Here is a 12,093-nt window from a genome sequence, read left to right on the forward strand (position 1 = left end):
ATTTTTGTGCTTTTCACTGGTGATTTTGTTGTTTAAAACGGCCCCCAGCATAGTGCTGAAGTGCTCTTTGACTTCCTAAGCTCAGCAAGGCTGCAATGCGTCTTAATGGCAAAAAGAAACATATTACATAGGTTATAGTGCAGTTGGCCATGAGGTCAATGTTAGTGAGCTGGGCATGGCCGGCATTACAGGGATCTGAATGCTTGACCTTGGTGTTATAAACCCAGCTCTAACCAACTGATCTAACCAGCCAGCCCCTTAGCTATATATATATATATATAAAATAAGGTATCTTTAGGCCAGTTAGCTCAGTTGATTAGAGCGTGGTGGTGATAACACCAGGTCGAGATTCGATCCCTGTTGTTTTAGTCCATTTCGTGTTGCTATAACAAAAATACCTGAGACTGGTTAATTTATAAAGAAGAGAGGTTTATTTGGCTTACGATTCTGGGACAGCTGCATCTGGCATGGGCCTCAGGCTGCTTCTACTACTCATCAGCGGGTAAAAGCAGATCACATGGTGACAGGAAGCAAGAGAGAGAGAGAGAGGAGGTGCCAGGGTCCTTTAAACAATCAGGTCTCGCGGTAACTAATAGAGCGAGAACTCACTCACTACCCCTCCTCCCCCGGGGAGAGCATTAATCCATTCATGAGGGATCCATCCCCATGACTCAATCAGTTTCCAACACTGCCACATTGGAGATTAAATTCCCACATAAGTTTTGGAGGGGACAACACATTCAAACTCCATCACCTGTACTGGCCAGTCACCAAAAAAATAAGAAATAAAAAAAACAAGATGTTTTTAAACAAAAACACACATAAAGCAAGGTTACATATTGTTTGACTGATGAAAATGCAACCAGAGGCTCACAGGAACATAACCCTATATTTCCCTTAGGAGCCATGGCTCAGTATTCACTAACTCAGTGTTTGCTGCAACTTTATAGAACATAACTACCACAAATAACCAGAATCAATAGTATATCAAAGAGAAAGATTCAGATAGACACCAGGTTCTTCAATCTTCAATAAAGAAAAAGCAGGTGTTAGGCTCTAGCCCGGACAGCAACAGTATCTAGCCAGAATCCAATACACTGCTCTTTTATTTGTGTTGCCTTTATTTTTATAGTTGATTCTTTTTATGGCAAGGGATGATAGGGATATAAGATTTTCTTTTTCAATAACTGCTTAAGTACAAAAAGAAAAAAGCAGACGACATGAAGAAAATATTTATATAGAAAATAATGCAGATGGCAGATGGGTAGGGCAATAGCCACAAAGCTGCTACACAATGATACCTGGACGTGCAAAAACCAAGGTGACAGATGACTGACTGGAGTTTGGGAAACACATATGAGTGAAAGACTTTTGGCTTAGGAGTGAGATTACATGGCTGTGGATGAGAAATTGAACTTCTGTGAATGTCATTTTCCCCATCTGGAAAAGGGGACATAGCATCTCACAGCACTACCATGATGACTTAATGAAAAAACATGTAAAGCAGCAGTGCTCATACTTTTTGCTCTTAGAACCCCTTTACACTCTTAAAAGTCTTTGACAACCCCCAAAGAGCTTTTGCCTACATCTATCACTAGGTACTGTACCAGAAATTCTAACCGAGTCACTTAAAAAATATTTGTTAATTAACTTAAAATAACTATAATAAACCCAACACATGTTAACAGAAATACATATTTTTTTATAAATGAAATTATTTTTTCCATCAAAAAAATATATTTTTTCCAAACAAAAACACTTAGAAGAGTGGTATTGTTTTAAATATTGGTAAATCTCCTTTAACTTCTGGCTTCACAATAGGCAGCGAGATTCTCATATCTGCTTCTGCATTCAATCTTTTGTGACATCACACTTCAGTTAGCCTCTGGAAAACTCCACTGCACATAATCCTCCCCCGGTATCAGTGGGGGACTGGTTCCAGGACCTGCTGCACATACCAAAATCTGAGGAGACTCTAGTCCCTTATATATAACGGTGCGGTATTTGCATATAACCTATATACACCCTCCCATACACTTTAAATCATCTCTAGATTACTTATGATACCTAGGACAATGCAAATGCTATCTAAAAAACAGTTGTTATACTGTATTGTTCCAGGAATAATGACAAAGAAAAAGTCTGTGCATGTTCAGTACAGATGCAATTTTTCCCTAATGTTTTGTTTTCTAATAATTTCAATATGTGATTGGTTAAGTCCACAAATGCAGAACCCACAGACACTGAAGGTGGACTGCACCCATGAGAGAAAGTGAAAACAGGCATAATGCCTTCATGTTGTTTCAAAAAAAGTTTTAATTTCATAGACCCCCTGAAATTGTCTCCAAGACCCCTACATGTGCCTGGAACATAAGGGGTTCAGAACAGTACATCACAAGCGTAGGTTCTTAATGCATATTAATTCTTCTTCAGGTCATTATACAGTAATTGTACAATATCTAGCACAATGTCACACACAGAGAGGTGATCAACAAGGGTTACTATTGTTATTGTTCAGAATGTTCTATAACTTATCCGCTGTGTGATCGTCAGCCAAGAATTCTTAATCTGTGTTCAAATTCACAGGATCCATACTCTTGAATAGGAAAAAGAGTTACAAATCTATTTTCTGACACTAAGCATTTACTTCAATTATGACCGTAGACAACAAAGCACAGTTGAACTAGTAGTACCTGTGACAATGTCACCAATAGAAATCACAGGTATTTTCATATCATATTACAGTTTTTGCAGAAATCTTGAAAAATCATATATGCTTATTACTAACTCAAAATTATGGTACTTATTAGACCTGTCACTAGATCTTGTTATCTAATGCCTTAATAATGAAGCACATATATTACAATATCATGGATTTTTTTATTAGTTATGAATATTCATGAGATACTAAGCTGATTGTCACCGCTCATGCCCATGATGTGAGGGCCAGATTCATACTAGCACAATATCATGGATTTTGAAAAATATCTTGACAATTATATTTCAATACAATTAGTTTCATTTTCAGTCCTTTGTATTTTACTATATGCATATAAAAACATTCTGAGAAAGGTGTCCACTGGCTTAACTAGATTGCCAAAGAAGTTCTTGTAACCAAAAAGCCAAGAACCTCCTAGGTTAAGCAATTCACTTTTCCTCTTTAAGCACCAGTTCCTCTCTTTAAAAGGAAACTGGACTAATCATTCTGAGACCCCCCTCCCGGCTGTAACACTCCAGCTACAGTATATGGAATATATGTCCAGGGGGAGGAAGAATTGGATCAAAGGCAACAATACACCTAAGTGCATTAACTAAGAGGCACCAGGGTCCAGTGTCAGTCTCAAGTCAGCATTTGAGGACCTACTCTATAAAATTAAATGCTTTCAGGCTAATTGGGCCTAGCACAACTAAACAGTTGAAGAGCTAACAGTGAAAGCAAATATTTCCCAAATTACCTTTTATCCCATTATAAAAACATATTGAAAATCCCAACATGCAAGAATGAATTAATTTGCAAAGAATCCATAACCAACGTAATCTGGGGCTGTTCTTGACACAAATGGCTTGTGCAGAAGACTTAAAAAAAAATGTTTTGATAATCAGAAAAGTAATCTGAATATTTATCACTAATGTTTGCTTAAATAAAAGAGTTTTTATACCTTCAAATCCTCAACAGCAAAAAAGAAAAGAAAAAAAGAGGAAGAAAGAGAAACAAAGAAAGGAAAAGCAAACAAGAGAAAGAAAAAAGAAGGAGGAAAGAGAAGAAAATTTTCCACGACTCCAGGGCAGAGCACTTGTCCCTAAGCATTTAGCACTACGCATCTCACACTGGGGTCCTAAAGGACCATACATTGAAAGAATCAAGTCTAACAGTCCTACTTGATAACACAAGATAACACATGTAGGCCATCTAGGCCCACTTAAAGCTCAAGACAGAGCTAACAACGCTATATTTATAAACTAAGAAAGCCCAGACAGACTGAATTTCAGTGCCTGTAGAAAAACCTAGGCTATGTCAGGAACAGCGGATAGTGGTACCAAGATAAAATAAGACAGTAAAGACTGCTACCTTCACCTGGCACAATTCAGATGGAGACCAAGCTCTATCCTCACACAACGGAGCTTTGCAGAGGCAAACACCAAAATGCTTCAAATTGGCTATCATATGGCTTCCTCCACCCAAGAAACCAAATGTGACCAGCAGATACTCAGAAATGATATCTCAAAAGAGTCCACCAAGCTAGCATTCCCAGTGATATTTAAACACATCTGTCTATTCCATGTTTGTTTTCTCAGCAGAATATCTTATTTTTCCGTTTGCAGAGATAGAGACAGACTGGAGGTTCTCACTTTCTCCATCTAACCAAACAAAATAAAGCTCATATTGGGGTGAATGAGATGCTAAAGCCTAAAGCCTAAAAAAACTGCATTAAATCACTGGAGAAATCTGATTAGTCTGTTTTAGAACGGCACCCCAACATCAAGAAGCTGCAGTTACTGAGTGCTCTGATACACACCTGATACACCTCTTGAGTGACAGGGATACAAAACCAAAACTTTCTGATTCACCAAACCCAAAGATAAGAGGCTAAGTCACAAAATAAGGGAGGGCACAATGTAAGGATTGTGAAGAGGAGGGATGAAGGTGTGGGAAGGTCTGGCAAATAGTAACTTTGAAGGAAGCAATGAAAATGGATTTGAGGCCTCAGAGAAATGTTCCATTATCTGATGCAGAGTTGGGAGGGCACTCTGGACAGGGACAAGCACAATGGGAGCAAAGTCCCAAAGGAGCGACTCTCCATGGCATATTGCACAAGAGAAGGGCAGTCTGTTCGCATTGGAGGGCTAATGAAAGAAGCCTTGAGAGATAACGTTCATGATGGTAGGTTGAACCAGATGATAGAAACCTTGAAAGCTGGGCTTATTTTAGACTTTATCCTGTAAACCACAGGAGACTTCCAACAAGGAGATGATAGAAACAACAGTGTGTTTTAGGAATAAACAATGGAGATTTCTCTCCAGTTAATTTATTCTGTGGGTCCTTTTAGCAAATCCAGACCAATCAGAATCCATTGTGTCTAGTGAAATAAGTGTCCCAAATTACATCCCGGGGCAATTTTCCTAACACTTATGCCCTAGAAATGAAATCTAAATATTTTTCTTGATTGATGATAAGTAACTCAGTAGTAAAAGTAAAAAGAAAACATACTATACTTTCTCCTATGACTACGGCAATAAAACCACATTTGTTAGAACACATTTGCGTTAATTATGCCTAAGTCGTCATAGTTTTGCAAAGAGCTTTTAATCCTGTTAAACAAAACTGGAATTGATAATTTTTTTATAATTAGTAATTAGGCACTGCTAAATATACTTTCACTTAGTCGTTACTACTCCATAATACTTAAAAATAAAGAAACTGACTTCATCTATGAGTATTTCAGAGCATTTCACTTCCAGAACTACAGACGTCTTACCAGCTGGCACGTGATTAGGCGTCCCTGTCTGAGCCTCATCACTTAATAAATCATGACCTGGTGGTCGGGGCAGAAGAAACATCCCTACATTTCTGAGTTGCAGCTGAAAGACTCCCAAAGTGGGTAGTCAGTCAGTTCAGGGAGACCCTCCCAAGGAACAGCGAGACCACGAAGACGGATGCAAACAGCAAGAGGTTTATTTGAACACACGGGTACCCGGGCGACACAGTCTTTTGGAAGACTGGCGCGCCGAGTGAAGCTCCTGGGTCCTTTTTATAGCAAAAAGCGCGGGTACAGAAGCGAGAAGCGAGTTTAATTGGTCAGTTCAAATAAGGCCTGGGGTGAGCTTCGGTTATGTGGGAGTCCTTGAAACAGCTGAGGGGCACCCTGGAAACTGGTGGGAGTCCTTGAAACAGCTGAGGGGCACCCTGGAAACTGTTGGGAGTCCTTGAAACAGCTGAGGGGCACCCTGGAAACTGTTGGGAGTCCTTGAAACAGCTGAGGGGCACTCTTGAAACTTTAACTGACTTGTCTATTTCTGGGAACTATCCGCCCTTTGCCTCGGGCCGGGGCCCAGGTGCATAACCACAGATATCCTGTTCGTTATCTGGTCTCAACCTCAGGCTGTACTTTTCCTATGCTAGGGACTTTTAACCAGGGTAATGTTTTGTGCCTTGCAAAATGGCGTTACTACGGCTAGCTTAAAAAGTTCTTTCTTCATTCCCCCATTTCTTTTGTGGATAGCTCTAATCTTAGAGCGGAGTTAAAAGTTATTTTCATTATCTATAGTCTGATATTTTTGTCTAAGAACCAGGACTTTAATTGTACTTATTCTATCATTGATGAATTGGACTAACCTGTTGATGACACAGGGCCCCAGAATGAGCAACAGAAGAAGGAGTACTAGGGGCCCGGCGATGGTTGATAGTAGGGTAGTGAACCAAGGGGAGCTATTGAACCAACCTTCAAACCAGTTTTGATCTTTTTGGCGCTCTAACTGTCTTTTATCTAGTCTTTGTTTGAGTTTGGCCATGGTGTCTCGTATCACACCTGAATGGTCTACATAAAAACAGCACTCCTCTCTGAGGGCCGCGCAGAGGCCTCCCTCTCTTAAAAACAGTAAGTCAAGGCCTCGCCTATTTTGGAGTACTACCTCAGATAGAGAAGTCAATGAGTCCTCTAACTTGCTGACTGAATCCTGGAGGGCCCGGAGGTCAGTGTCCATGGCAGTCTGGAGCTCGGTTAGGCCCCGCTGGAGGTCTATAGGTCCTTTAATCAGAGCAGCCGAGCCGGTACCTATACCTGCCACAATTCCCAGTAGGACAGCTAGGGTAAGTGTGAGAGGTTCTCTCTTAAACCTGGGATGAGGGTTGTCATAGGCCTGCAACAAAGTTTCTTCAGGATGGTAATAGATGCGAGGAATCAGCTGAACCTGGACACAGAAATCCTTAGACTGATTAAAAACTGAGAGGGAAACGCAAGGGGTGAGACCGGTGCTGCAAGCCCACCAGCTATGGTTGGAGGGGAGAAGGTACTGATGGTCCCCGGAGGAATTGATGGATAGGGTCTGGTTGCAAAGATGTTGATGGGTAGAAGGTATTGTTCCTATACATAACCCTTGTCCTGTGACCTCTGTGAGAGTAAGCTTTCCCTGGGTCCCCCAACGGCAACTCTCGGCGCTGGTATAATTGGCCTCTCCCAAAAAGGCTATTCCTTCATAGTAGGGGGGGCTTATGGCCAGACAGAGCCAGCAATGCTCTGTGGCGTTCGGGTTGGTGGCATTTAGAGCTAGGAAGGCCCCCTGTACAAGACCAAAGAGCCTGTCACCCGTGGTGGGGGGTAGAGTGCCTGGTGATAGGAGGCTCTGTGTAGCAGTGCTCCTTTGTGCCGCGGGGGGTTGCCTGCTAGTCATTGGGTACAGCTTGTTGCTAGGAGGTCCCTGTTCTGCAAGGACGGGGTCGGGGCCCACTGCCACAGTTGGCATATTGGTGATATCTAGGCGAATGGTGAACAGTACACCTGGATCGTTTCCCGTCAAATAGAACCTTAGTCCCCAGGTTCTTCCTTGTGCCCAATCTCTGGAATTTTTTCCTTTCTCTGTGAATTTTATTTTAAGGGGGTTACACCAGCCGGTGTTGTCACAGTTTTTACTGCTATCGTTACGTTCTACAGTTATGAGGTCCCATGAGGAACTAGGTCCCCAGTAGACTGTCCCCGTGGTTTCACAACCCCATTCTTTGCAATATAGGGATTCCAGCCCTCCGCACCTTCTAGCTTCTGAAAGGGTCCGGCCATCCCGGGGGCACACGTAGAAGGGGGAAGCGGCAAGCCTGTTTCTAGCTCGGGGATAGCTGCACCCTGGGACCCCCCAGGTGATCTGATTATAAGCTTTTGTGTAGTCTGAATCAGGGGGTCTGATCTGGGCCTAGCCCGATGCTATGTATCCCGGGATATCCCAGGTCTCAATACCCGCCGCCAGGGCACATACATCAGGTTTAAGATCGGGCCACCAAGTCCAAGGCGGCTGGGTAGCCTGTTTGGTCCAGACAACTTCTCCAGTTTGGGACAGTACCTTCCAGGTGAGGATCACAGGCCGGTGGGGGTTCTTACCCGGTGGACTCATTTTTCCGCCGCCGAATACGCAGCTTAAGAGGATGATCAGTCCTTTCCAGCTCCCAGGTCTCGTTTGGTGCCGGGGGTGGTGCAGGCTTGAGATGGGAAGCATGGACCCAGGCAGCGATGCCATCAACTTTTACTGCGGTCGGGGTGGTCAGCAATACCAGATACGGGCCTTTCCACCGAGGCTCAAGGTTGCTGGGTCGATGGCGTCTGACCAGCACTCGGTCTCCGACCTGGAACGGGTGGGGGACAGCTATGGTACCGGGCTGATATGTCTCTTTGATCTGGTCCCAAATCTGGGTCTTCACAACTTCTAGAGCCTTCGGCCGTGTTGTAATCCCATTGAGGTCGATTGAGGGGGAAAGCCTCATTAATGAGGTTCTCGAGTTGTGTAGGGGCCCCGTTATCCCCGAGAACGTTCTTGCGGGCCTCCAGAAGAATCCTTTCTCGCTCTTCAGTGGTGAAGAGGATCTGGAGTAGCTGTTGGCAATCGTCCCAAGTGGGCTGGTGAGAGAACATAAGGGACTCAAGAAGTCCCGTGAGACCTGCTGGTTTTTCAGAAAAAGAAGGATGGTTAGACTTCCAATTGTAAAGATCTGCTGAGGAAAAAGGCCAATACTGCAAAGGGACCAAGCCATTTGGCTCAGCTGGGGGCCCTATGGCTCGGAGGGGCAAAGCTACGGTGGAGTCAGGACCGGAGCCGTCTCTCGGACTGCGAGGTTGGCGGCTCCTAGTCCCCGCAGCCGGTCCCTCAGGGCTAGGATCACCGGGCGCTCGGCCTGGTGCCGATCTGTTTCCCTGAGGGGCCAGAGGGGGCAGCGGAGCCGCCGGGTAAGGTGGGGGTTCAGAGAGAGAAAATAGGTCATCTGGTGTCGGGAGGACGGGGGGTTGGGGAGGGGCGGAAGGCTTCCTTGTAGGTGGCCTTTGAGTATTTTCTGATCCCGAAACAACAGCGACTTTGCTGGAGGGTGGCACCCAGGGAGGGGGATTCTGGGCGAGGTCTTGCCATACCACGACATAGGCAACCTGGTCCGGGTGTCCTCCGGTCTCCTGAAAAACAATCTTTTTAACTGCAAAAATGACAGAAAGGTCAAAGGTTCCCTCTGGCGGCCAACCTACGCCGAATGTGGGCCACTCAGACGAACAGAAAGTCTGCCATTTTCCTTTTTTGATCTCCATGGACAGATTGTGAGCCCTGGCTTTGACATCTTTCCAATGATCTAGAGTAAGGGAGAGAGGCGTAAGGGCACCTTGCCCCATCTCGAAAATTTCCAATAGGGGAACGACGACGCAAAGACCTATCACAACTAAGACAAAAAGAAACCAGAAACGGCGACGAGACCGAGTGCCGTAGAAATAGAAGAAAGAGTCCGATGGCAGAGCGCGCCTCCCGAGACGCGGTGAGACCAAAACACAATAATCCTCTGCCAAGGGGTCCACCAGGCGTCCCTGGTCCTCCCCTGATCCTGGGACGTCTCCCAGGATTGCCGGGTGGCGAGCCCCCGAACACGTCTGTTCGCTACCCGCACTTCGCTCCCAGAGCGACTAACCCGGAACAAACTGAAACCAAAATGCGCGCACTCAGAAAGACAGTCAGAGTCACAGGATTAGACACAGAAACGAGACACAGAAACGAGACACAGAACGACTGCTGGCCAGCTTACCTCCCGTTGGTGGGTCGGTGGTCCCTGGGTGGGGGTCTCCGATCCCGGACGAGCCCCCAAATGAAAGACTCCCAAAGTGGGTAGTCAGTCAGTTCAGGGAGACCCTCCCAAGGAACAGCGAGACCACGAAGACGGATGCAAACAGCAAGAGGTTTATTTGAACACACGGGTACCCGGGCGACACAGTCTTTTGGAAGACTGGCGCGCCGAGTGAAGCTCCTGGGTCCTTTTTATAGCAAAAAGCGCGGGTACAGAAGCGAGAAGCGAGTTTAATTGGTCAGTTCAAATAAGGCCTGGGGTGAGCTTCGGTTATGTGGGAGTCCTTGAAACAGCTGAGGGGCACCCTGGAAACTGGTGGGAGTCCTTGAAACAGCTGAGGGGCACCCTGGAAACTGTTGGGAGTCCTTGAAACAGCTGAGGGGCACCCTGGAAACTGTTGGGAGTCCTTGAAACAGCTGAGGGGCACTCTTGAAACTTTAACTGACTTGTCTATTTCTGGGAACTATCCGCCCTTTGCCTCGGGCCGGGGCCCAGGTGCATAACCACAGATATCCTGTTCGTTATCTGGTCTCAACCTCAGGCTGTACTTTTCCTATGCTAGGGACTTTTAACCAGGGTAATGTTTTGTGCCTTGCAAAATGGCGTTACTACGGCTAGCTTAAAAAGTTCTTTCTTCAGCAGCCAGGTGAAAGAGCAGGGATTCTAAAGATAATTTAAGGCAACAGAAAGTTTTTGGAATAGAAGGAAAACAGGGAATAAGTATATATTACACGAAGGATCACAATCTAAGAATACTATAGGAAATATGAGACAGTTAAAAACAAACAAACAAACCTGACTTATGTTTACAGAGCTGAAAAGCACCTAGAAATGTTAAGAGTATCTTTGAAGCTGTCTTAGCTGTCGGAAAGCATGGAGGTTTAGGGACTGCTCCGCATTAACCAGTGACTTGAGGAAAAATAGCAGCACGGAAGACATTAAGGTAAAAGAATAAATTACAAATAGTCCAAATGAATGAACATGAGAGGAAGTGATAACATTTTCAACACACACACACAACTGTGTTTACACCGGGAATCACTCGAAATCTAATTGCCACTGGAATCGCCCCCGCTAACGGCACAAGTGTTCCCACAGACCTCAAGGACCTCGCTCCTTGACAAAAAGCGAAAAGAGCCTAGTTTTTCACCTGGGTCAAAACTCCGGACGTCCCCCTGTCTCCTTGTTTTGGATCCAAAGCACCACGACAGGCAGTCCCTCCGCACATCGCGGGGGTCTCCTGCACCAGTGTTACGAGTGCCCTGTGCCCAGCACGGGCCTGTCACCGTTTTCTTAATAAAATGTCCTCATCCCACGATGAAACTCAGGATTCAGAAAACAGCCCTACACCCTTCCACGCACGCTCCCTGAGGGGATGAGTGTCGCACAAACAGCTCCAGGGGCCAGCCACCCCCTGTCCGTGCCACACACTTCCTGTCCCTCCCATCACCACCGCACAACTTCAGTGTCCCATTCAATTTACAACTGTGATCAAGATTCCAGTCCCTGGGAGGAAGGGGGTGGGGCGACTTTCTACCCTCAACCCCCACTTCGGGGCCGCAGAGAAGACCCTAAGAAGGGGGAAGCCAGAGAGGACTGGCACAAGGGGCACCTTTCCCTCCCGCCGACCGGCTGGTTTTCTACGACGGAATGAGCCACCCGGTGGGGCGGAGGGGCGAGCCGCAGAGCTAGGCGCCCCCGTGCGTTCCCCCGCTGTGGCGGTCCTGCTGTGTGCAGAGCGCTGCAGGTTGGCACTCGGGAGCGGGATTACGGTCCCCAAGCCCGAGTGCACTTTTAGCCACTCGGATTCCCCAAAGCCGAGTGACTTCCCCGGTCCCCGCCCCCAGCGGCTCTCAGAGCCCGGCCGGCCCGCGGGGGACACGGGCAGCCGAACCCGGCCGGGGCAGCGCGCCCCGAGGGAGCGCCGCCTTCGCCCGCGTCGGTGCGCACTTGGCCGCGGCCGGGCGGGGGCGGGGTGGGGCGAGCACTCACCAACCCCGTACTTCTGCCTCTTGGTCGGGATCCAGCGGGCCATGGCGGCCACCTCGCCCCGCGGCGGCGGCGGCTACAGCAACTCCGGCGCCGGCCGCCCCCGCGCCGCACTCCTGCGCGCCCCGGGCCCTGCCGCCATGTTCCGGCAAACTTCGCCCCGACTCCGCGGGCCGTCCCCAGCCGCCCGCCCGCCCGCGGTCACCTGCTGGGACGGGCGGCCCCGCCGCCGCCGCCGCCGCCGTGCGCGCCCCTCCCGGCGCCGCCCCGGCCCCGCCCCGGGCGCCCGGCCCCTCCCGCCCGCG

At 47.1% G+C, this 12,093-nt stretch overlaps 1 protein-coding gene across 2 annotated transcripts in view; it reads right to left on the bottom strand.

Annotated features, from left to right (window-relative positions):
• Positions 1-11,889, bottom strand: part of DOCK5 (dedicator of cytokinesis 5) — a 207,396-nt gene extending 195,507 nt beyond the window's left edge. For both annotated transcript variants that reach the window (XR_010022681.1, XM_063087796.1), the window contains exon 1: positions 11,792-11,889. Coding sequence is in view for 1 of the 2 variants with exons in the window: in XM_063087796.1 (XP_062943866.1) it covers positions 11,792-11,834 (43 nt within the window). In the remaining variant the exon portion in view is untranslated. The remainder of the gene's footprint in view (positions 1-11,791) is intronic.
• Positions 11,890-12,093: the final 204 nt, after the last annotated feature.

Source organism: Cynocephalus volans, chromosome 2 (genome assembly GCF_027409185.1).
Source record: "Cynocephalus volans isolate mCynVol1 chromosome 2, mCynVol1.pri, whole genome shotgun sequence".
Taxonomy (NCBI): Eukaryota; Metazoa; Chordata; class Mammalia; order Dermoptera; family Cynocephalidae; genus Cynocephalus; species Cynocephalus volans.